Source organism: Cryptotermes secundus, unplaced genomic scaffold (genome assembly GCF_002891405.2).
Source record: "Cryptotermes secundus unplaced genomic scaffold, Csec_1.0 scaffold901, whole genome shotgun sequence".
NCBI lineage: Eukaryota > Metazoa > Arthropoda > Insecta > Blattodea > Kalotermitidae > Cryptotermes > Cryptotermes secundus.
Window position 1 is genome coordinate 437,755 of NW_019729906.1, and position 25,209 is coordinate 462,963.

Below are 25,209 nucleotides of genomic sequence, written 5' to 3' on the forward strand. Positions count from 1 at the left end.
GGAGTGGCGGGGCGGGAACTCGCCTATTACCGTAAGAACGCGAGCGTTACGTTACCGCCACGTACCGCTGGGGAGGTGGGGGTCAACATGTCACAATATATTATTTCACTATTGAGCAGTCAATGTTTATTATTCATATAATAGTGTATAGATTTGACCTAATTAGCAATAGTTACATTTCTCATTAATGCTGTTCCAACTGTATAGATTTTAGATTGGAAGATAATGATAAATGGTTAGAAGGTAATGACTGGAAGGAAGGAGTTGTGGTCTATCTGAATATATGACTCTGGCATTTGCCTGGAGATGAGGAATAACTACTTCATAACCGCCACTGTGATAACTTTAAATCTTACACATTTGTGTACTCTTCTGTTGGGCCATTTACTAACAAGGTCTTTTCCTAGTGTTAAAAGAAACCTGAAGAAAATATGTTTACCTGTGTTATGTTCTGGTAAGTCCGCTTTAAGCTCGCTCGAATTCCTTGAGGTGGCTCATTTGTAAATTTTATTGCCATCTACAAATAAATAGCACAATTTAATACACTAATTTCTCCCTTATAAATATTATAGTTTTTTATTGCTAGTGGGGTGGGACTAAGTCTCTTGTACTGCGGCCATTTCTAGCCTATTGTACGAGCCCCAGATAATAGGTAAGGGTGATTGTGAAGCAATTGGTGGAATGAAGATTGGCAGGGGAAACCGAAGTACTCGGAGAAAACCTGCCCAGCACCACTTTGTTCACCACAAATCTCACATGGTCAGACACGGGATCGAACCCGGGCCGCTGTAGTGGGAAGCCAGCGACTAACCGCTTGAACTATGGCGCGGCCTAATATTATAGAAATTACCAGTGTGTATTTTGCCCGTAAATAAGGAGATGCAACTCATAAAAAGGTAAAATGGAAAGAAAGGGAGCTGAGAGGGTTTTATTTTTGTACTGTGTTAGAGAAAAGCCTTTCCAGTCACAAAAGAGCAATACACCCCAAGCTTGAGAAATAAGAGTTTTAAGATTTTGTAGGCAGTGAATGTTCAAATCACGGTCTTCTGGATTGTGGTACCTTGTAGTCTTGCAGGTGGATGCTGATGTTTCAGAGGAATTATGCTTTCTCTAACATCAGGCTTGGAATGTGAAGGTTGAGGAACTGCCAGGCTGTACCATTAGATTACAAGAAATGTGATCAGTGAGAAGCAGATGAGGGAGGATACTGAAATGGAAACAAATATGGGCCTATAGGAATGGTGGGTGGGAAAATGGCCCTTTAAGGAGCATGTTATATTTCTATTTACAAGTGGGAAATGGAATTATGTGAAAAAATTGCTCTTGGTGATCCAGTCATTTCATTGAAACCAGGGTTAATGAACTCTTATCACCTGTATCAACCAGAGCTGTCAGCTGTGGCAGGAAAGAGCATTCATCTGGCTCACAGTATCAAGCACAGCAACACAAGCATCCTGGTCATGGAGCTCAGGCAAAAGCACCAGTTCATATGGGAAGCAATACAGATCAAGCTCTACACTAACAACATGAAAAAGCAGGACAGATTCTCCCTTAGTAGATCATTAAAGCAGAATATTATCTCCAAAGACAAACTAATACTTCATTACAAAACAACATTTCTCTATTTGGTCCCTTGAAAAACGAGCTGATTTCTCACTTCCTACCAGCATGGGCCTTGAGAATGTCTATATTTTCTTGTAATTCCACTCTGCCTCATGAGAACAATACTGTTTCCTTGAAAGGTTAATATTTTCTCAAAATTCCATTTCCCACCTGTGACAAAAAATATAGTGTCACTTGTATGGGCCGTTTTCCTACCCACCGTCCCTACTGGAGCAGATTTGGCTCCCTGTCCTTAACCCCTGTCATATATCTCAATGATCACCTTTCTTGTAACTGGCCTATATAACTGAGCCAATTTCTCAGCCTACATATTGCAACCTTGAAGATGGAGAGATCATGTTCCTCCAAAATGTCCATATCCACTTACAAGGCTAAAGAGTGCCACAGCCCAGAAGATCACAATCTGAACAAGCCTGAAATATTATCGTGCTAGTGAAGAAACTGGACAAAACATACTCAAACATTTGGTCACCTAAATCTGGAGGTGAAACGAATCTCTGAAACATATAAACTTGTAATATGGACATATTAAAAATAATACAGATAAAGGATTTTCTGTGCCCAAGCACAACACCATGAAGCCATACATAGGAGTAGACATAACACTCCAAATTCTTAACCTTACTACTGGTTGGACTTCTTGGTTCTTTTACTTCTGAGGCAATTGACATCAATACTCACTGGTTAGAAGGATTAATGGACCCCAAACATGGTATGAACATGGTGGTGAACAGAAAAATGCTGACCTTGCCAGGAACTGGTTGCTGAACCATCCTGTAGCCAGTTCCTTTGGTAACTGACATATTCCTGGTTTTTATGATACACACAGGAAATGAGTGAAACCATCCAATTTCCAAGCTCTACTTTTAAAATTAATACTCAATTACATACAATACCAATGCTCTTATTGATTATTTCTAATTTTATTTTTATTACATCTAAGTATATTTTGTTCTCTGTAATGAACATCTACTCCCTTTCTTTGATACTAATGACATCTATTTTACCTGTAAGAGAGCAATAGGAAACTGTGCATGAACTTCTGTAGTCATCCACAGCCGGAATGTGTCATGCACATTTTCAGTTTCAACTAGAGCATCCATAGCTTCATTACAAAATGGAAGTGATAGGTGTATGTTCTGCAGTAACACCCAACCACCTCCTGACATTGAGTCAGCTATAAGGCGGCGTGCATGCATCTCCTGACCCTGTCCCATTGACACTGACTTCAGGGCTAGAAACAGAAACAGTACATGTCCAGAAATGCAGCAGCTTTGCATCCAGGTCTAAGTAAAACTGCTTTAACATCTATAACCATCATCTTTGTAGATTAGGACTAATGGTCAGTTCTATCCTCATAAACGTCTTCTCTGATGAATCCATTTTTTATTATCTTCAGCATTCCTTCTCTCTCATGGGCCATAATTAAAATGATACAATTTTCTTCACATCTTTCAATATGTTCCCACTGTTTCATCATGTGATATGAAATTCCAATTGCAATATCATTATTAATTTATTACCTAATATATTTAATTTATTTTGATATATGAGTACAATTTCTGCTACTGATCTCAGAAAATGCAGTTCAGCAGCTTCAGTTCTCCTTCTATAATTTTACGTTATGCTTCAAACTACTCACCCATATGAAACAGCAGGTCTTCCAATTGTCTTATAAAGCTTAGTTTTTTAAGAGTTTTCATTATGTCGTTTATTCCTTACAATGTTATTATATTAGCTATCCTTGATGTCATCTGTGAGCCGATTAACTAGAAAATGTGCAAGTCTTGATGTTTCACAATCCTATGAGACTCCACTGTCTGTTACTGGGACAGCATTACCTTTTTTACCTATTATCCATTTGATATACCAAATAACTTGTTCTATCATTTCAGGCCTCATTACTGTTTTTTGTTCTTACGTGTTTATTGTGTGCTAAGGAAAGTTTACAACAAATAAACAGGTGAATGGAAGTGACAGTCGCTGGTAGAAACAATATGTATTGCTCTCTGTATGATAATGGTCTCCACATCCAGTAAACCAGCAGAATGATACTTACGTATTTCTTTCTGCTTGGCAAGTGCTGTTACTTGAGGTGATGGGTCAGATCCAATTGAGAGGATGCAAATAAGGGGTGTCCGAGGCTCTGATTCTGCCCATGTCGCATCAAGATCAAGAATGATGGTCTCACCATAGTCAGATCCTAGTGATTCTGCAATGGATTAATCGATTTTTATATGGTAATTATTGGTTTAAACTAAGGTTTCAACTACATTTATTTCTGGGTGTGGTTATAACTTACACTGGACTGAACTGGACTGCTAGTAATCCACAGACAATTTTTTAAATGCTTAGTTTATGTCACTGGCGGTCTCATGATATCTTTCAGTTTATTCAAAGGAAAAACCAGAAACAATGAACCGAAAAGAAGAAGAAAAAAAAAAGGAGTCACAAAGTACATGTACATTGATAAAATGTATCATTCCTTCATAGTATGAACACTCAATATTGGTTCTAACACAATTATGGATTTTACACTGCAATATGTATACATTTGCTAGTTATTAATGAGAGTAAGGCATATTTTAAAGTGTGACACAGCCATACAACACTCTGATATTTCTCTCTTGCCTTATATTATTACTGTTAATAATTATTATAGTGTTTATTCTTTGCAACTGTATGACCTTCTAAGTGCAGGACTTTTAAACTTCTACTTGGTACTCAGACAGAATTTAAGGTGGCAGTTTTGAATTCTGTACATACATACATACATACATACATATTTATTTCGTTCCAGAGATCTACAATTGGCAGTGCTGCCTTGAGATGTAGAACATGTCAATAAAAAGTACATTTAAAATGATAAATTGTTAAAAATTAAATATCCAAGACATTTAAAAAGGCCACATATAATTGTAGTACATTAACAGTTGTAGAACACAAACAAGTAACACATCAAACCAAATCACAGACACAACACCGAAACAAACAACGTCAAAAATCAGGTGCCATTCACAACAATTATAAACAAAAACAGACAGATAATATTATATTCTAGAAGCGACAAATAATAGGCACAATATTTATCTATAGGAAGCACAATCATTCCTTGATTTCCATTCATAATACTCATGTAAGGAATAAAAAGAGCCCACCTGCAAACATTTTTTTAGGGAATATTTGAATTTCTTAATGTCCTCTGACAAGCTTTTAATTCTACATGGCAAGTTGTTAAATATCCTAATCCCACTATAAAACACTCCCTTTTGCACTTTAGTCAGTTTACAGGTTGGATAATGTAAATCTAAACCCCGTCTAGTGTGCATGCCATGAATATCTGAATTTGTTACAAACTTGTCCATATTCTTAACCACAAAAACAGATATTGAGAAAATATATTGTGAATAGAATGGAAGAATGTTTAATGCTTTGAAAATTGGTCGACAAGAGTCCCTGTTACCCTGTTACATGAAAAAAGTATGTATTTGCTGTTCATTTATGAATAACAGTAAAACAAAAATAATGAAATGGAGTAATGAATGCCTCATGAAATGAAAACAATCATAATGTTTTGGCTTAATTTCATGGATTTCTTTACACCATACTAATATTATTGCCATTTAAAATGGCAAATATTAAATTTTACAGCATGAAAGTATTTGATGTAGAATTGGTGAACAATGGACCTGTATAACAGTACATCCTCATATGTTGAGCACTTTCTGATGGTGGTCTCTTAAGACCGAAACACGTTAAGGTTTCTGTGTAATTATATGATATCTGTCACACTTGACGGTGTTATTCACTTGATGCAAAATAGTGTGAAGGACCAGAATGACCTCTGTTAAAAAATAAATATATCTTTCTTTGATGTCTGGCCAATATACACTCACAGTTTTATCCTCATTCAGCTTCATCCTAATTATGATTTGCATGTCACTGTGTGGACAGCAGAACTTCATTTATGAAAGATGCAATTTCATTGCACAGTATGATACTGGACTGAAGGAGAATTGTCTGCTTCACTGCATAGACTATGTCATACACCTAGCATTGTAGGACTCAGCACAATCAGACACAGCTACAGTCACAGTAACAGTTGAGTTTAAGTGTATAGCTCAAAGCATGACACAATATACAGACCACAGTCACACTTCTTGAAACAGGGCAATGGTTTTTCATTTACTTTTCATTTGGCACAAATAACATGCACATGACACTCATTTCCCCTGACTAGCTACTGCAAGGAATGCTTTACTTCAAGTGAGCTCATCTGAGAGTCTGAACTGCTGGGTCAGCATCTTGGCAGACCACACACTTCAATATTCCTTTTGTGAAAGAGAACAGAATCCCTAACCAGCTCCTACTTGAATATCAGGCTGGTGACATTTCCTCCACAGGACCTGTAGACAGGGTATAAACTCAAAATGGTGAGATTTAACAAATGGAAGATGTGTTTCTTTGTCCACTTTCAGATTCTCTTGCTTATGCAGTAGTTCCTCATCATCCTGTCACTGAGGTCAACATATGGGTCTTTGATGATCACAGGCTTCACAGTCTTTCCAGCTTCATTGAAGCTTTCTTCCACAGAGTGAATATGCATATTTGAAAGGCCATACATGTCTCATTTGTCCTTCCAATACACAACCTTTAGGATTCCTTGTATTCTGGATGCAGTGACTTCTATTTCAAGTTGCAGATGTTTAGGACTCAAAAATTAAGTGGAACCTCTTGCCTGTTGTGGCAAACCATAAGACATACATTGATATTCCTCTGGTGGAGATTTTTTAAATATTTTATCAATCTTTCACATGTGAAAGCCTCCAGAACAATTCTAATTTGACTGAATATTTCTTTATTTTAACACATTCATGAAGTTTTTACATGAGTAGGTGTGTCTCGTAAAAGCATGTGATATATGCCATTGCGTACTGCAAGATAAAAAGCACTGCTCTTAGACAATGCTTACTGCTGTGAAAATTTGGTTTTTCTATCATGGCTTGTTAGTCATAACATTGTTAAGTAAAGACTTTTTCCTTTGTTTTCTCATTTATATATAATTATGAGATTACCTTACTTACATATAAAGACTCACCCATGATATATTTGCGAGCTTGTGACAGAGTTCGATCAGGACTCCACGATCGGATCAATAGCAATTTCCGGAACACATCGAGGGAGGAGTTGTATCCACAAGGAATTACTTCCTCCTCAGGTCGTTCTTTTTCATACCATACTCGCCAGTCCTTCTCATTCTGTTCTATCTGTAAAATGGAAAATATTGCTGTAGCAAAAGTGGGGTATGTCAAATTCAATGCAGATTATCTTCAGTGGAGAACTGCATCCTGGTCATAAACAATCCAATTTTAAAACTGTGTATTAATACAGTAAAAGATCCATGCATGTTGCATGCAGGTAGTTATGTTACAAGTTACAGGAATGTACCTTGGTGAGAACATCTGAGAAAGTGGATAGTTTGCTTATTTCCACCAGGTTAAGCCAGGTAATATCCAAAATCCAGCGAAAAGGTTTAGGTTCAACAGCATTCAGATCCAGTGAGGCACCGCCTGTATAAAAACAATACAGATACAAGAACACTTAAGAATGGGGCGCACATTTAAGACAAAAAAAATTGAAAATAGTAAAAGTCACGTTGGAGGCTCCAGTGGACATTATTTAAACAGTAACTTATATATTATCGTGTGTGGGGATGACTAAATGGGGTTTGGTTTGGATGTTTGAATTTATTGCACTTATACACACATCTTGTAACTACAGGTAATTCCAGCGCTATTGCTAATCTCCGAATTTTACAGTTCACTGCTGCAGGCACTAGTGTCCTCAGTCTGTCACAGTCTGTTATGGACTTCAACATAGAACTATAAAAGCCACTGAATTACACACTCCAAATATTGTGGCACTATAGCACACAAAAGTCTTCTCTTCACAGCCAGACTTTCAATTCCACTGCACTCAATAATTCTGATACCTCAATTCCTTAATTCAATTCCTCTGCTCCCAAGATCATATCTTGGGAGGCTGACATCTTGAAACTCAATTAACTCACAGTTACCATCTTCTCAATCATTTTCAGCTGCCATCTCAAGAGACTCCTTCAATTAATTCATCTGGCCTTGGATTCTTGTTATATAGTCTTGGGTTGGATCCAACAGAAAACACCATGTCCATCATTATAGCCCAACAATACTTCGATTGTTCCTTGCAGATTCATTGCTGTGGGAACCTGTTTATTGAGTTGTTATGTAGCAATGCACGTCTGCTGTGGGCCCACAATTCTGGCTTTCAGGTGTCACATCACAATATCATAGTCCCATAAGATACAGAAGAACTTACTGGCTACAAAGTAACTGCTGTCCAATGAAATTTATAATAATACACCTTAGTATGCGTGTGTCATGAGAGGTGTCAGATAGAAAATGAAACAGCCACACACGTCCTGTGCGAATGTGAGGCTTTAGCTTCTTTACGACTATGTCACTTGGGTCAGTACTTTATGGAACCAAGTGACTATTTCGAAGCCCCCATGTCCAAAATCCTGCGCTTCATCCGAAGCGTGGGGTTGCTGAGGGAATAATTAAAAAGGGGAAGCACAATGGACCACTGAGGTCTAAGTGCAAGGGCCGAGTAGGCCTACCCCTTCATACATACATACATAGTATGAGAAACTGGAGAACAATTTAAAATCATCTTGTCAAAAAAGCAGCTGCTGTGTTTCATCCGTTTGTATTCTTCAATCCCCACAATACCTCTCAAGGTACATGTTTCTTTTTGAATCAGTGTTTACTATACCTTGGCAAAAGAAAGTAAATTACTTTCTTAAATAAACATTAATGATGATTCATGGAATCTAATTACTTTCAATTTATGATATTTAGCAAAATTCAAAATACCTTCTTTATCTTCAGTCTGCCTCAGATTTGCTTTTGCGAACTTGTTCTCATTTGATAACACAGAAATTATTCAGAAAGAATAGAATTTACACTTTGAAAATGGTAGCTTTTGAGAGACTGTGTGTTCCCATTTTGAGAATTTTTTTTGTGTGAAAGAGAAAGTAAAATAATACAAATTGAGTATTCAATTAGCAAGCCATATAGTTCCTTCCTACTTTCTTCAAATGACATTATGAACTATCAATGGATCTTATATGTTTTAATGTACAAAAATTCAGCAATCTAATTGGTCTTCCTCCACTCCTTCACAGCTGTGTTTCTGCTGGCATTGACTCACCCTTGATGAAGGCACTGAATTCATCGTGGGAAATGAGGCCTTTATGACAGTCAATTTTCATGGCCAACATAAGGGTGAATAAGATTTTATGGCGTTCATATAAACTACGCAGTGTGAACGCCCATACTTCATATGTGAGGTAGCTGAGAATGTTTGCAATTCGCTCATCCGTAACGGAGCTCTTTGTAGACCTAAAACAGATACAATCATCAGTACTGTTTAACGTAAGGCCCATAAACATCTGCATCCTTATGTATGTAAAAAATTATCGGGGCTTGAAATATGTAGTCACATACCCCTCTGGCAAGATGACTTTTAAGTCAGCAGGCATAAATTTACAACAGTAATTTATTATTGTATTATGATTCAGCTTCTGTCATATTTGGCCCACTTTTCTTTCTTAAGGAAAAAACTAGGCTTGTGGGATCACCATGATGCTGCATATGTGTGTATGTGCACATATGCCATCTTTCAGTTTCTGAATACAAACTAAATTTGTGAGATCACCATGCTGCTGTACATGTGTGTATTTGCACACACACCATCTTTCAGTTTCTAAATAAGTTGACCGATTATCACATGTCATGGACATTACACCATTAGAAATCACCTCAAAATCATACTTTAAAATTTCTTGCAATTCATGAGAACAACATGGATGATGCACAAACTTGTGAGGTGGGAGCAACACTATGGCACTTAATACATTGCCTTGAAATTATGTATGGTATTAGATCTTTGAAAAATATACATTTTCAAGGTATCTGTTTTGAAAAATGCAAAATGACTATGGTGGTGGCATGAAATCTATATTTAGCATTTAGTTTTATGGTGAGAACTAATGAATCACTGTAGCCAGACAAACGACCCTTAGCCTGAAGATAGATCATAAACATGTCTACTAGATCTGTATGATATTTCTAATTTATCAGTTAAGAGTTACTAACATGGTGACAGTGCAAAATTTTGAGGCTATGTTCAACAAATTTAACATAGCCAAATCTGTACTTAAGTAAAACATTCTTTCAAAAAGGGAATCAACAGCCACATATTTACAACTATAGAAATTTCACTTGACTGGGATTCAATGTTATGACCATCTGCATACAAGTGCAGCATGCTGACATGTGAACGAGACTGACTTGTATTGTTGAACTATAAATCTGCATTATCTAAATAAGACATTAGCAAAACAACATTACACCACCTACAACCTTAATGGTTCTACCTACACATTTTGTGGAATGAGGACAACAGTGTACAATATTTGAAAAATGAACAGTTGAACATAGGACACACAACAAACAGGAATTGATTTTGTCTAGCTTTTATTGTGAATACATTCATTTTAATAATGTGTATACAGATATTATACCCTAAGAAACTATATTCATTTCTAACCAAAAAGATAATGAAAATTTGAGACAGAACCTTTAAGGAGGCAATTTGTAAGACTAGAATTCTGCAATAGGCATTTAGATATCATGAGTTCTATCCAGAATTGTTTCAAAATTGGTGCTATTTTCTTGGAAGCATCATCCAAACTATTTTCTCTGTTCTAGTCCCTGATCTGCTATTCAACTAATTCATTATGAAGTGCTTTGTGGTTGTACTGAGATGATACATTTGGACAAAAAATAAAATGTTGGTCACTTCTACTCTTACTACATTCTATACTCACTTTGTGATAGAGTTGTCAAAAATGTTAAGGAACTGCTTCAGGGAATTCTGATACATCACATTCACATTGCTCATTTCTACAATAAGGAAATAGAGAATAGAACCTCTGGATGCCACTGCACGAAACTCTTCCCGTGCCACATTAATCTTGCGTTCTGTATGTGCTGATACCTTAAGTTTCTGATTTACTTCCTCAGCTGTCAACTTTGTTTCTTGCAGTACATGTATGAGGGCTTCATCATCCACGAGTGAGCCCTGTGAACATTGGTGACAATTATGTAACATATTAATTTTGTGTAAATAAGGACCTATGAAGTTGCATGGATTTTAGAACCAACTCTGAATCTGAACAAACTATCTGAATTAAGGGATGAAGAACAACCAGAACTCCTCACGTAAATATACATTTTTAGCCACATTTAAATAGCTATTTATACAACAAATATTACCAAGTAACTCACTTTTGCAGTGTCTCAGCTACTGGAATCAGTAATGGCAGAGGATTGTGACACATCAGTGATGTAATGCACTGAACTGATGGCAATATATTCATGCAAAATCCTGATGAAAATATCAGAGGCTTAGTTTCAGTCATCAACACATACTTCTGATTGATTTTTGGTACTTTTCGAGGTAATGGAAGCATTTAAAAACAAATACACTTTATGTCCTCATCATGTACGTGTGTCCAACCATCTCTGTTTCTTCATCTCACCACTTATTCACCCATGCTTCTATATTTTAAATAAATCTGTTATTGTTAATCTTTATAAAAATTGGATAAACGCTATATAAAGTGTTCAACAGTAGAAAGACGGTGGACATAACGAAGAGAGATTTAAAGAATACAACACCACATTTAATGCAATACAACACAATATAACTGAACATCCCCTGTCTTCTACAACTTTTAAAACACAAAGTATATATAGCATTCAAATTAACTGGTTTGATAACATCAGAATAAAGTGAAATTAAATGGCATGGCAAAGGGTTAAGTTAATTACGTGCATGTGTGAACTCTTTTATCACATAACATATTATTTTAATCACTTCGTACTAAAATGTTTTGTACAAACCTGTGTGGAGGTCAAGCGACAGAGTAAATTGCTCTCAAGTTCTTTCATACTGCGCTGATTTTTCATTACTGACTCAAACAAAGCCACACGTTCTGCTTCTAGGTCTGATTTCTCCATCAGGATCACACGTCCTGGGAACATTTATTATTTCCTATAGTCAAACATATATGTATAATAAAGACTTTTTAGTTTTCCTTAAATATGATGCATTTTAGTCATGACTCAAAACAGAATAACAATGGGAAAGGTTTACTCTAATAAAGCATATATATAGTCATGATTTTGAGGTTTGACTACAAACTGGGTATGGATTAAATACTGGATTTATTGATAAACTTGCATACACCACTTGGAACTACACTTTACAGATCACTGACACACACAGACCAGTTTCCTCAGTCTATTACTGTCTCCACTAGACATTTCATGGCAATGGATTTAACACAGGAACTATAAGAGTCTTACTGAATTACACACTCCAAATATCACATACAAAGTCTTCCTTTCATGGCCAAACTCTTGTAACTAACTCTTTTCTTCACAGCCTGCCATACAGAGTTGCCTCTCAACTGACAACTCTCAACTAACTGGGTTCCAGTCTGGCAGCCATTTCACACCAACCTCCTAGTCTTTTCTTCACAGGCTGACTTTCAACTGACAACTGACAAATGAACTCTCTCTCACCAGCCAACTACTTCACTTCACTTCACTTCACTTAATTGCATTTAGCCAGCTTGAGATCATTGTTATATAGCTTCAGGGTGAACCTGACAGAAAATACCCACATTTCCATTGTAACTGTACTGTTATGTGTGTCTCATTTCTGTGGGAACACGTTTACTGAGCTGTTACCAAGCAACACATGTTCCTTGCCATGATCATTGCAGAGCAACAGTACTACACATTACAATATTTTTGAAATGCATTCTTTGCTATTTTGCATCTTATCAGCCTAACGTTCATTTACTAGAGTATAAACCTGTGGCAATGCCAGTGACACTAAAACTGTCATATTGTACAGAAGCAGAAATAATCTGAACTTGTATTCTGTTAAATATTCAACATATTCAAACACATTTCAAACAAAAGTTGTAAACTGTAGTAAGATCAATGTGAGAGCCGCGCCATACCTCAAGTGGTTAATCGCTGGCTTCCCACCGCAGTGGCCCAGGTTCGATCCTGGGTCTGGTTAAGCGGGATTTGTGGTGGACAAAGTGGCACTGGGGCAGGTTTTCTTTGAGTACTTCGGTTTCCCCTGCCAATCTTCATTCCACCAATCACTCCGCAATCATCCTCACCTATCATCTGGGGCTGGTACAATAGACCAGAAGTGGCCACAGCACAAGGGACTGTCCCACCCCACTAGCATTAAAAAAAATCAATGTGTTTTATGTCATATAAATTTATGTATGAGCTGTTTTTGAGAAAAACAAATGTTAAGTTTGAACTTTATGTACAGCAGTGGCTATCTTGGATCAACATGAAAAACAATTATATTCACCCAACGGCATTTAATATAAATCCCCAATACTAATTTTAATTTAAGCTGTCAAGTTTTTTTAGAGATTAAACAGACAGATATGACAACCTCTGTATGAATTCACTTTATGTACTTTGTGAGAAGAATGCTTAATAACTTGTTCAGTAGCAAGATGGCTTACTAACCCAGAAGCTGCTCTTCCAGTCCCAGAATTGTAACTGTGAAATCTATGATGGATGTCTTTGCACTGATTTCAGGTGAATAGGCAGGATTTGGTAGTTTAGTTGTAATGTACAGCATAAAGCCTGGCATGACATCACACTCCTTGTCCCCAACTACAACCTGAAATGATGACAGAAGTTGAACATTCTTGTTCATAAATAACTTATGGTGTTTCAAAATTCCTCATTCCCTATCACAACAACAGATCTACAGAAATGTAACCATATGCTGCCACACTATTTATATCTGCTGTAGTAATCTAGTAAAAAGTGTGAAAGCTGTCCACTCTTGTCAATTTATTAACCATCAGAAGTGTTCTTTAAAATGCATATCACAGTAAAATTTTTCATTCAAAGCAATTTTTTAAAACCTCAATTAGATAATATGTTATCTCAACTACAATATAACTGGTACTGGTACTGAGGCAGTTTATTTAATTAATGCACTGTAGTTGTTATTTGCGATTCACTCACCGCCAAATTTTCTCTAAGGTCACATTATTGAATAACTGGGAGCATATTTACAAAAGATTGAAGGTCACTGTGGTCACTCACTCAAGTTCTGTGCATATTCTGCATAGGTTGTGCCCTGTGTATTAGAGGTGAATGAATTTTCGTGTTTTGTACTGTGATTCTGAAAATGGTGGATTTGCAAACAGAGTAACATTACATTATTCAGAGCTCAAATATTACCCTACACTCCAAAGAGCTTCCACAGCAGCAGCTCTTTGGATATACAATACCAAGCAGTGGCTTCTAACATGCATTTAGTAAGTGGGTGGGGTACTGGCAGAAATGAGTATATGTAAGATAAGATGACTCAGATGGAAACAAAATGTCAATGGATGGCAGCAATGGCAGGTACAGTGTACTAATTGGATGAGCAATCTATGTACAATGAAATCTCTATTTTATGAATCATTTCGGGTATGCCTACTCTTAGAGAAAATCAAGATTTTCATTAAATTTGGATTATGAAAAATTAAATCAAGAAATATTCATGTTCTTACAAGGACACAATAAAATCATTTGTTTACATATATCATAAAAGAAACTGTTTCTACTCAAAAGTACAATTAATTTCTAAAATAATTAATGATATGAAATAAACACTGCAACAAGACCACTCTAACAAATCAACTATGATGTCACAGTACATGATTTTGGTCATGTTTAATTTGCTGTCATTTTCCAAAGATTATGGTTACACAGTAACAACTTCCAGCAAGAAGAAAATTTGAATACTGATCGTTGTTTCAATGAAAAACATACTAAACTGAGATACAAGTTCTGGGAAGCAGAAAAATTCTTACATCAAAAGTGGGTTAATTACTAGTTAGTTAGTTATTGGAGAGGGTGGGTTTCCCCATGCACTTAGACCAGTATTGGTCCATTGTGCTTCCCTCTATGATATTCTACCAGTCTCTATACCCTACCAATAATGGTGCATACCATCAGTCCCGGCGAGCAAGCGAGTTCGGCCACTTGCTTGGCGGTGTCTATAATGCTTCCCCCAACTATCAGAGGCCTTAGAGACCATTGTTGGGCGGGAAAGGTCCTGGAATTTGGCTCAGTGATCTCCTTTGGAGATATGAGGTTCTTTTACGTGCCGTAAAGTTATGACACGGGACACACGGCTTAAAGTCCCTCCCAGTGAACTTGTTCCCTGAATTTTTCCACCCTTAAAAATTCGACGACGTCCGCCGGGTATTTGAACCCGCGTACCATGAGTCGTGAGGTGGGAACGTTATCTCTAGACTACAGAGGCCGCTGGGTTAATTACTAAATAAAAGATCAATTAACAAAGTAAAACAATGCATTGCTTACAATGGAGTTCAGCTCGGAAAAGAAAAATAAATTCAATAAATATGGGATTTTACTAGCTGTGGGAGCAGTAGATAAGGTTACAGTGTATTTCTTCTTACCTAGCATGTTGTGATATACTGTCATTTCTTCATTCTCGTAATATTAAAAGAAAAACTAGGAATTCAAACTCTTACTGATTTGTGTTCTTTTTGTGTCATTCCTGAGGTAGAACTTTGCAAGCCCCATTCTTGCTTTAGACCGTGGTTTAAGAAATTTTCTCCTTTATCACATAATGAAGTTAAGAAACCAGTCACACATTGATCTATTAATTCTATGACAGGCTTCTTTATGATGTTAACATAAGACAATGAAAATCTGTAAATATTTACTTACCTTCTCAATTGAACCAGACTTGATAAAATTCTTTTCAAGAACATTGTCAATAACAGGATCAAGTTCCTCTCCTACGTCCTCTATAAGCAGAGGTCGCCCCAATGACAGGCTATCTTCCAAGTGTGTGCGGAAATACTTGTGATTCAATGATGTGATCTGCAGCACAACATGGTAAAATTTACAATGGCACTATAGCAAATTACTGTATTGTTTTTCGGGGAACTTTATAACAGTGTAAGAATTTGTACTTCATTTTTCACTTTTGCCCATGATTTTGACAAAAATTCCCAGTGTTCAGTCTCACAGTGGGAGAATGCAGACTTATACACTCTAAATGTTTAACTAATCATTTTAATTCCCCTTTCTCAGAGAATCATACATTTATTTTCACATTTACTATATAACTATTACATTTGAGCATTTTTAACACATTTATCTCTTAATATTATAATATTATATTCCATCATCCTGCTGCATTAATATCTCACTCATTCACTTATTTCCATTTATAAAGCAAACACAAAGTGTTATTTTAAAATGTCATTAAAATAATATCATAAAATGTGATTCTAATGACATTTTATGAACACTAAATGTAATTGTAAATGACATTTTAAAATAAAACGTTGTGTTTGCATTATGGACAGAAGTGAATGAGTGATCCTTATCTCTCCTTTAATAATATTAGAGGTTTAGGAGTTTAATTTTGTTCACTGTTGTTATTTAACCATGATAACCATTTTTTTGTTAAGATCTGAAGCCATGTCCATATACTGTATGAATATTCAAATCCATCAGAATCAACCTCACAACCTTCATTCCACATTCAAGTGCTAAAGAACAAGACCAGTCCAACCTTAGGGCTGCTACAAACTGTGGATGTCAATGTAGCTCTCGAGAATAAATGATACGTTAATACAAATGATAATGCAAGTATGTTGGGGGAAATGGCTATAACGTATCTTTAAATGCTATCCTAGAGATACTGTGGAATATCATGGAAAATTTTAAGCCAGGATAGACCAGCCCAATTGGGATATCAACTGGGTATCTTCCAAATATGGGTTAAATGTGCAAATTTTTTTCTGTGGAAAAACATGGATACATCCAGCAAATGTCTACATCAAAACTGTACTTTTAACACACAACTTTACTTATTCATGGAATTCCTGTGTAAGATAGATCTTAATTTCGAAAGTTAGTTATTAATATGCAGCATAATCATTTAGGAGGGAAACTGTGTTACATAAAAAATCTATAATATTTTTGTTGAAAAAACTTTTCTTGACATGGTATATTCACAAGGACATGAATATAAAGGAAAGATAAAAGAGAGAGAACTTCAAATAGTCTAAAGATTGTGCATTACTCATATAATATTTTTATTTTATGCTATAGTATTTATTGATGAAAGTACTGTCATTAACTATCAGAGCATCAGAAAACACCTTACCTGCAACTCATTATTGGATTCTTTGTTCTTGATCCACATCTTTCCTTGAGTTTGTGGATCCACCAACAGAGGATATGAACTCGATTTTGTAACAATGATAGCATTTTGAACGGAGAGCTCATCATTAGGGAGGCCTTGTAATGTCCATTCTGATACCTGAACAGAGTTAAACTAGTTAACAATTTAATTCTCTTCCTTGAATTGAAACCAGCCAGAATTTATCTGATAATGATAATGAAATATATCATAACAGTAACAGGAAAAGTAATAACAATTATACCAATAATGACAAGGGGAGGAGTAAAGGAATCAGCGGGAGGGTGAGCAGGATGGTGGAAGAGAAGGAGAGCAGCAGTAGCCATGGCTGCAGAACTGTCATGGCCACTAACACTAGGTGGAAATGAGTTCACATTTGTACATCTGGCCACCTTCATTCTGGTTTGTGCTGCAAAACTTTCACAGTAGGTCACAAACATTCTATTATAATCTATTATCTATTGTCTGCTGGCAGAATAAATTACAATACATGCAATTCATACAGTGTGTGTTAGCTACAGTAATATAAATAAACAACTAATACTTCTACATTTCACAAAACAAAACAATATATGTGTAAGAATTGTTTCTATATTTATACTAGTACAAAAATATGTTCATGTAATCTTCTTTTGCAACCACTGGTGTACATAACAAAGATGCTGTGCTCCAACATGCTCACTAATTGTTTGCTTTCTTATTTCCCTACCATTCCACTGTCCACCAACATGTTGCTTATGTTTAGATCATGTGTAAATGGAATATCATGACTCTTCAGATTGTTCATCCAGCTACGAATAAGACCAGAACGAAATTCTTGATTGTATGGTCCACAGTAGGACAGGAAACCTGTGGCCAACACCACATCTCCCACAAGCCTGTCCAGTGGTAATGAGAACAACAAAATAAATGTCATTACCTCTTTAATAAATGTATGCATATGTAAGCAGAAGGTTGTTAACTAGCTCCTTGGAACTGAGTCCTTCTTGGGAAACCACCAGTTGCGCTGCTACTCAAGAATTTATCAACATTAAATGGAACCAAAAGGTTCATTACTGTGCTCACAAGGACCCAAAACTGGTCCTTATCCTGAGCCAGATCAATCCAGTCCATACCACACTGTACTATCTCTCTAAGATCCATTTTAATATTACCCACCCACCTATTTCTTTATCTACCTAGTGGTCTCTTTCCTTCTGGGTTTCCACCAATGTTCTATATCCATTCCTGCTTCTCCCCCATTCGTGATACCACCTGATCCTCCTTGGCTTGATCAGTCTAATTATGCTTTGCAAAGAGTACCATTTATGAAGCTCCTCATTATGCAGTTTTCTTCAACCTCCTGTCACTTCATTCCTCTTCAGTCCAAATATTCTCCTGTTCTCAAACACCCTCACTCAGTATTCCTCCCTTACTGTCAGAGGCCAAGTTTCACACCCATACAGAGTCACAGACAAAATTATAGTTTCATATATTCTAATTTTTTTTTTTTTGACAATGGACGAGAAGACAAAAGGTTCTGAACTGAATGATTGCAAGCATTTGAATTAAATCTCCTCGTAGTTTCCTCCTGAATCAAATTTTGATTTATTACAGTCGTTCCAAATATTTGAACTGTGCCCATTGTCACAGGATCTCTTAGCTATTTTATGTCATGATCCTACCCTGCATGCTGGTCATGAGACAGCAATATATATCAGTTTTCTCTGCGTTTACTTCTGGACTAACCTCCTTACTACATTCAATTAAAGTTTGTGTGTTCTTGCATATGGTATCTCCCAGTAGATTTACATCAGCTCAGAGGAGCAGCTTATTCTTCCCATTTAATTTCAGTTCCACCTCATTTTCCTGAACCTTTTTACTGGCATATCCTCAACTTTCTGAAAAGGACACATTTATATAAATGCTAGAAAACTTAGTATAAAATACATAAATTGTATGGAAACTATTCTTGCCTGTAAAGTTCTGGGTCCCAGTTAAACCTCTATATGAAAATTTCCATATGTTGAAGCATACTAAGGGCAGAACATTGACTGGGAGTGTTTGAGAACGAAATATTGAGATTATTTGAACATAAGAAGGAGAAATATGAGGACAGAGAAAATGACACAAGATGGGGCTTCATGATTCAAACCCTTCATTTATTAACAGGGTCATTAAATGAAAGAGATTAGATGGGTGGAACATGTAGAACATATGAGAGAAATGTTAAATGCAACAAAATATCATGAAATAACTGAAAGGAAGAGGCAACTTGGGAGAACAACACTATATGGATTCTGTAGAAACAGAGCAGAAGGGCACGGACTGATTCCTTCCTCCCCACACTTTATGCTAAAACAGTTCATATAAATATTGCTCAAACCTTGCCATTACAGAAGAATAAGAATGAAAAATGACAGCTGTGCTATGCACTAAGTTATCTCAATCTTTTTCCCAAGATCCATATCCTTTCCCCATGACTCGTACATCCTTCAGAATCAAAAGAAAAGTGACTGACCTGCCCAACTGTTCCTTAAATTGCTGGCTCATCTGTGTCCAGCGGATCTTCTCTCCTCCCAGTCCATTAATCAGAGTAGTGGCTGCAGTCATCTTGCGCAGACAGCTGTTGGCTGCATCTGTGAGACGTTGCTTCTCTGACACTGCAGCATCATACTGCTCTTTCACCTCTTGCAGAGCCATTTCTCGTTCCTCCAATTCTTGTTCTGCAGCTGCTAGGTCAGCCATTGCTACAGTCAGACGAGCCTCTTGAAGTGTTAGGTTAGCCTGCATAAGAAGTGTAGTTATATTTTTTCTATATAAGTACAGAAGTCATGAAAATTAAGATGACTGAATACATAGAGCATTCAGCAAATTTAAACCAGTATCATTATATATGCTACACTACTATAATAGGGCCTATACAAATATACTGCTCATGTATGTCTGTTTCTTAATGTATTTAAAGTATGTATGTATGTATGTATGTATGTATGTATGTATGTATGTATGTATGTATGTATGTATGTATGTATGTATGTATGCATATTTCTAAGTTCTTTAAAGCTTCGTCAGCTGGATAAGTCATGTAGTATTTATTGGAATGGGATGGGGAGGGGGGGGAGCTATATGTGAATTGGAAAAAATGTGGATGGGCACATTTATGACCTGTTTTAAGTAATAACATAGCATTTGCCCAGAGGAACTGACAGAAACCTCAGTCAGTGTACTGGCTATGAATTAAAACCAGGGTATCCTGTATATGAAAGATTTGTGACCATTATACCATGATGTTCTCTTTAGACAGCATATTCAACTCAGTTCATTTCAATTTGATTCATCATTTTTATTCAAACTACTGAGACAGGTTATGTCTTATATACACATCTGAAAGTGACATAAATATCTCAGCAAAGTTCCTTCATGCTACCATGCAATACAGAAGTGATTCATAAAAACAAACCAATTCAAATATCACATTCCACTAATTTAACATGACATATATTCATCTACAGAGTAAAATGTATGTTGTAATGGGTAGGATCTCAGCTATCTTTCAAACTGTTTTGTTTCTTCCACTTCCTGAACGTCATTTAGAAACTTATTGCATAATTTGATTCCCATATTTATTATACTTTTCATGAAGGCATTTATTCGGCCGCATCATAGCTCAAGTAGCGACCCAGATTCGATCCCGGGTCTGGTTAAGTGAGATTTCTGGTAGACAAAGTGGTGCTGGGGCAGGTTTTCTCAAAGTACTTCCGTTTCCCTTGCCAATCTTCATTCCACCAACTTCTTCATGCTGCCATGCTGAGTGGAACCAGTTGGACTACACCCCCCACTAAGTGAATTAAAAAAAACAGGTATTTATGGTACAAAACTGAACATGGAAGTTCACCTTCTGGCATGTATTATGGTTATGAATTCTGGCCTTTTTCCCAGGTTATCTATATGTAGACTTAGGTGGCATATTACTTCAGATATGCAGGGTACTGGAAGCATATTTAAATCCTTAAAAATTGCATGCACTGGTTTCACACTGCTACAATGTAGAAATATAATATTTAAAATTGTGGTATTTTTTACAAAGGTACACAGAAAATTACTGTTCCTATATCTTTTGTGTGTTAATTAGGTGTTAGCTGCCAACTGAGACATTTTATTAGTAATTCTCTTTTAGATTTTTGTTGTTGGTTGGTACTGCTATGTGCAATGTTAGAAGTACAGCATCCATGTTTCTGTGCATGCAAACTCTGGACTTGAGTGTGAGGAAAACAATGGTATAAAACAGAATATTTCTCTTTGCATGTTCTAACAGCATTTATGTCAGCTGATGGTACGTGAGAAGGCAATATGTAAAATGAAAGGCAAAGTTGTTGCCATGCTTCATTAAATAAAAAACATAGGGCTTCTGGAGAAACAATTTTGTTATGCACACAAATATATGTATAAATATGAAAAGCACTTTGATCAATTCCATGGAATTCTTGCTAAGAAGCTGACAGTTAATCAGCTAATCAAGAAATTCCCCATCTTCCATGGAAAATGAAGGTTCACTACCATGTTCACATGCCTCATCCTCTTCATTTGATCCACCTAATAATACTTAGTGAAGAGTTCAAATCATGAAGCTTCACATTATGTAGTTTTCTCCTCTGACTTCCTCAGTCTTATGTTCAAATACTTTCCTCAACACCATAAACTTATGTTCGTCTCCTAAGGAGAGAGAACAAGTTTCATGTTCATATAAATCAAAACATAAAATTAGTTTTTACGAGTTAATCCTACAATTCTAGATAATGCCAAAACTGATGATTCTCAGGTGAATGGCAGGAAACATTGTCCAAGTTTAATTTGTTTCTGATTTCTTTATGAATGCAAATTCTGATTTGTTACTATCAATAAAAAACATTTCAACTCTGCCACAGTTTTGAAGGATATATTCAGGATCTTTATACTGTGACTCAGTTTTGAATAGTGATTGTACTAGCAAGGTGTGTTACGAATATATCAAATAGATTACAACTTTATAGATTAACTAACTCAATTATATGTCATGAAACTGCTGTGCTGGACATATGTAGGGACAAGAAATGAACCGTTACAACCATCCTGGAAAAGAAACTGAACCTCATTCACACAACCACTTCACTAACTCAGCTGCATCTGCTCCTTGTGCATAAATATGCATATCTTATTATGCATAGCTAAATAATAAATCAGCTTCTCACCTTAAGAGGAAGTACCTCCTTGTTCACACTGTGAAAGAAAGCCATAGCTTTTGTCCATGACAGCAGACCTGCCACATCACCACACACATGTTTGGCTGTATCCATGTTGTAGTCCTCCATCTCAAAGTATGGCTGCAGTAGCTCTACCATTTCATTGTTGATGATATCTTTAGGATAGTTCTGAAGCTGGAGGAGGAAAGTTGTACTTGCCATCATCTAAAGAAATATGAAGAATATCATGAATTAGAAAATTTAAATAAACTAACTCACATTTTATAAAAACAATGCTTTGCTTCAAGTGAACATGGATTTTCCATTAAAAAGTAAATAATTTGGAATATGGTGACAAAAGATTCATACAGATTTATCCAAAAGAACATTACAATTCTATTTATGCTAATATATTTTGCATCTTGAATATTTATTTTTAAGTTTTTATATTGCAAATGAGTGTTCTAGAACTTTCAAAGCATGTCAACTAATATACACAACATAAATGCAATGCACCCTATATAAACAACAGTAAAAGGAGGTATATGTATAGTACACATACCTAATACATGTACAAAAACTCAAATTTTTCTGCTTGTTTCATATTTCCTATCTCAAGACACAACAAAGAACACCCAAAGCTTCACACCCAACTAACTTAATTCATAAGGGACACAAAGCTCATTTGTTCTGACTACAGAAGAATTTGCTCTGTGTTAATGTTCAAAGCCTGAAGAATTTATGCAGTCATTCCTTTCTGGAAGAGTGGAATAGAAAACAGTGTAATTATTACAAACAACTGGCATAATACCAATTAGGATCCATCTCATAAGTAGTCTATGAAGAAGAGCATTTTTGCATTAGCAATTATCAGCATATCAGGTACATTACAACAAATGTAATAAAAATTGCATATCACACCACATTAAAATGGTTCTACATGAACTATTTGTCCTGTAAAATTCTGTAACTTCTGTGCAAAACATTTCTTGAAATAGAAACAAAATCAGCTAAAATTAAAGAATTGATATACATTTAAACAGGAACAAAATCTGAACCTGATCATGAATCATTAGTTACTAAAAAACGAAGTTGTATAGGTTTTTGAATGATTAGTAGCAGGGCTACAGAAATACAGCTTAAATATACTAGTGACCTAACCAAATTCATTTGACAAATAATCTAATTTTATGCAAGTGATGCTAACTGATGTAAGAGAGAGTGATATATCACCAAAACACGGTAATTTTTTTTTTCAATTAAGGCTATTTCACAACATTTTTTAATGGGAATCAAATATCCCAAGGAACAAATTTGTTGTTACACTTTTAACATATCCAGACTAGAACTAAAAATACATTTTTCACAAGTGCCTGGGTAAGACACTATCTATGTTGAGAGGGTGACTGTATGTTGGAGCCCTGGACAGAGCCATAAAAATACCTTGAGAGATTCAGCCCAAGATGGCTTGGGGCATGGAGCTGCTGTGTCACCAATAACAGCATGCAATTTGCGTTGAAACAGAATCAACACACAGTCCATGATGCGCATGATAAGATGTGGTGGACGTCCCAGCTTTCTAACAGTGGCTATCAACAGGCATCAGAATTTAAATGTAGACAGTGTCAATGTACGAGTACGTAAGCGAGTCAAATGAAAACCTTAAATATTTTTTTGAGTATTATTTATTGTGCACAAGTGGTACAAAGCTGTATCACTGTTCAGCATAGTCTCCCCCACGCTCAATGCAAGTCCTCCAGTGCTTACAAAGTGCATGAAATCCTTTAGAAAAAATTCTTTTGGTAGTCTGCGCAACCACTCATGCACTGCATGGCATACCTCTTCATCAGAACGGAACGTCTTTCCTCCCATTGCTTCTTTGAGTGGTCCAAACATATGGAAATCACTTGGGGCAAGGTCTGGTGAGTATGCCGGATGAGGAAGACACTCAAAATGCAGGTCATTGATTGTTGCAACTGTTGTACAGGCAGTATGGGGCCTTGAATTGTCATGTTGCAAAAGGATACCTGTGGACAGCAACCCACGTCGCTTTGATTTGATTAGGAGATCTGAGTATAATGCACTGGTGACAGTGGTCCCTCTAGGCGTGTAGTGCTCCAAGATGATGCCTTTTTCGTCCCAAAAGAGAGTCAGTATAACCTTCCCTGCTGATGGTTGTGTTCGAAACTTCTTCGGTTTTGGAGATGAGGAATGGCGCCATTCCTTGCTCGCTCTCTTTGTTTCCAGTTGGTGGAAGTGAACCCAGGTTTCGTCCCCAGTAACGATTCTAGCAAGGACGTCATCACCTTCTCGTTCAAAGCGCCGCAGAAGTTCTTCACAAGCATCAATACGTCGGTCTTTCAATTCAGGAGGCAGCTGCTGTGGCACCAATCTTGCAGACACTTTGTGAAACTGGAGCACATCGTGCACAATGTGGTGTGCTGAAACATGACTAATGTTTAAACTTGCTGCAATTTCATTCAGTGTCACTTGGCGGTTTTCGCTCTCTATGGCTTCAACTGCTGCAGTGTTCTCTGGAGTCACAACTCAATGTGCCTGACCTGGACGAGGAGCATCTTCCACTGAAGTCACACCATTTGCAAACTTCCTACTCCATTCGTATACTTGCTGCTGTGACAAACATGCATCACCATACTGAAACTTCATTCTTTGATAAATTTCAATAGGTTTCACACCTTCACTACACAAAAACAGAATAACAGAACGCTGTTCTTCCCTGGTGCAGTCTTATGTGGGGCAGCCATCTTATACTGGTGCTGTGACAGTGTTCATGCATCTGCACTATGCTGCAACCTACAGGCCATTCTGCACGCTGTTTGTAGCACGCTTACCAACTTACAGGACAATGGTGCGAAATTTCGATTTTTATTACAAATTTAAGGTTTTCATTTGACTCACCCTCGTAAAATATATTCAATTTACATCTTGCTTACATTCTAAGTTCAATCTCAACTGACTAACCAGT

At 36.5% G+C, this 25,209-nt stretch overlaps 1 protein-coding gene across 1 annotated transcript in view; it reads right to left on the reverse strand.

Moving 5' to 3' along the window:
- Nucleotides 1-25,209, reverse strand: part of LOC111865802 (dynein heavy chain 5, axonemal) — a 170,158-nt gene that overhangs the window by 21,048 nt on the left and 123,901 nt on the right. Inside the window, exons 56-70 of the mRNA XM_023854117.2 lie at nucleotides 23,667-23,812; nucleotides 22,233-22,448; nucleotides 19,523-19,788; nucleotides 17,732-17,900; nucleotides 16,987-17,142; nucleotides 15,534-15,689; nucleotides 13,299-13,455; nucleotides 11,634-11,764; nucleotides 10,556-10,809; nucleotides 8,875-9,065; nucleotides 7,072-7,193; nucleotides 6,722-6,890; nucleotides 3,683-3,835; nucleotides 2,631-2,857; nucleotides 440-517 (exon numbers count right to left, since the gene is read on the reverse strand). Coding sequence (XP_023709885.1) covers nucleotides 440-517; nucleotides 2,631-2,857; nucleotides 3,683-3,835; nucleotides 6,722-6,890; nucleotides 7,072-7,193; nucleotides 8,875-9,065; nucleotides 10,556-10,809; nucleotides 11,634-11,764; nucleotides 13,299-13,455; nucleotides 15,534-15,689; nucleotides 16,987-17,142; nucleotides 17,732-17,900; nucleotides 19,523-19,788; nucleotides 22,233-22,448; nucleotides 23,667-23,812 — 2,591 coding nt within the window. The remainder of the gene's footprint in view (nucleotides 1-439; nucleotides 518-2,630; nucleotides 2,858-3,682; nucleotides 3,836-6,721; nucleotides 6,891-7,071; nucleotides 7,194-8,874; nucleotides 9,066-10,555; nucleotides 10,810-11,633; nucleotides 11,765-13,298; nucleotides 13,456-15,533; nucleotides 15,690-16,986; nucleotides 17,143-17,731; nucleotides 17,901-19,522; nucleotides 19,789-22,232; nucleotides 22,449-23,666; nucleotides 23,813-25,209) is intronic.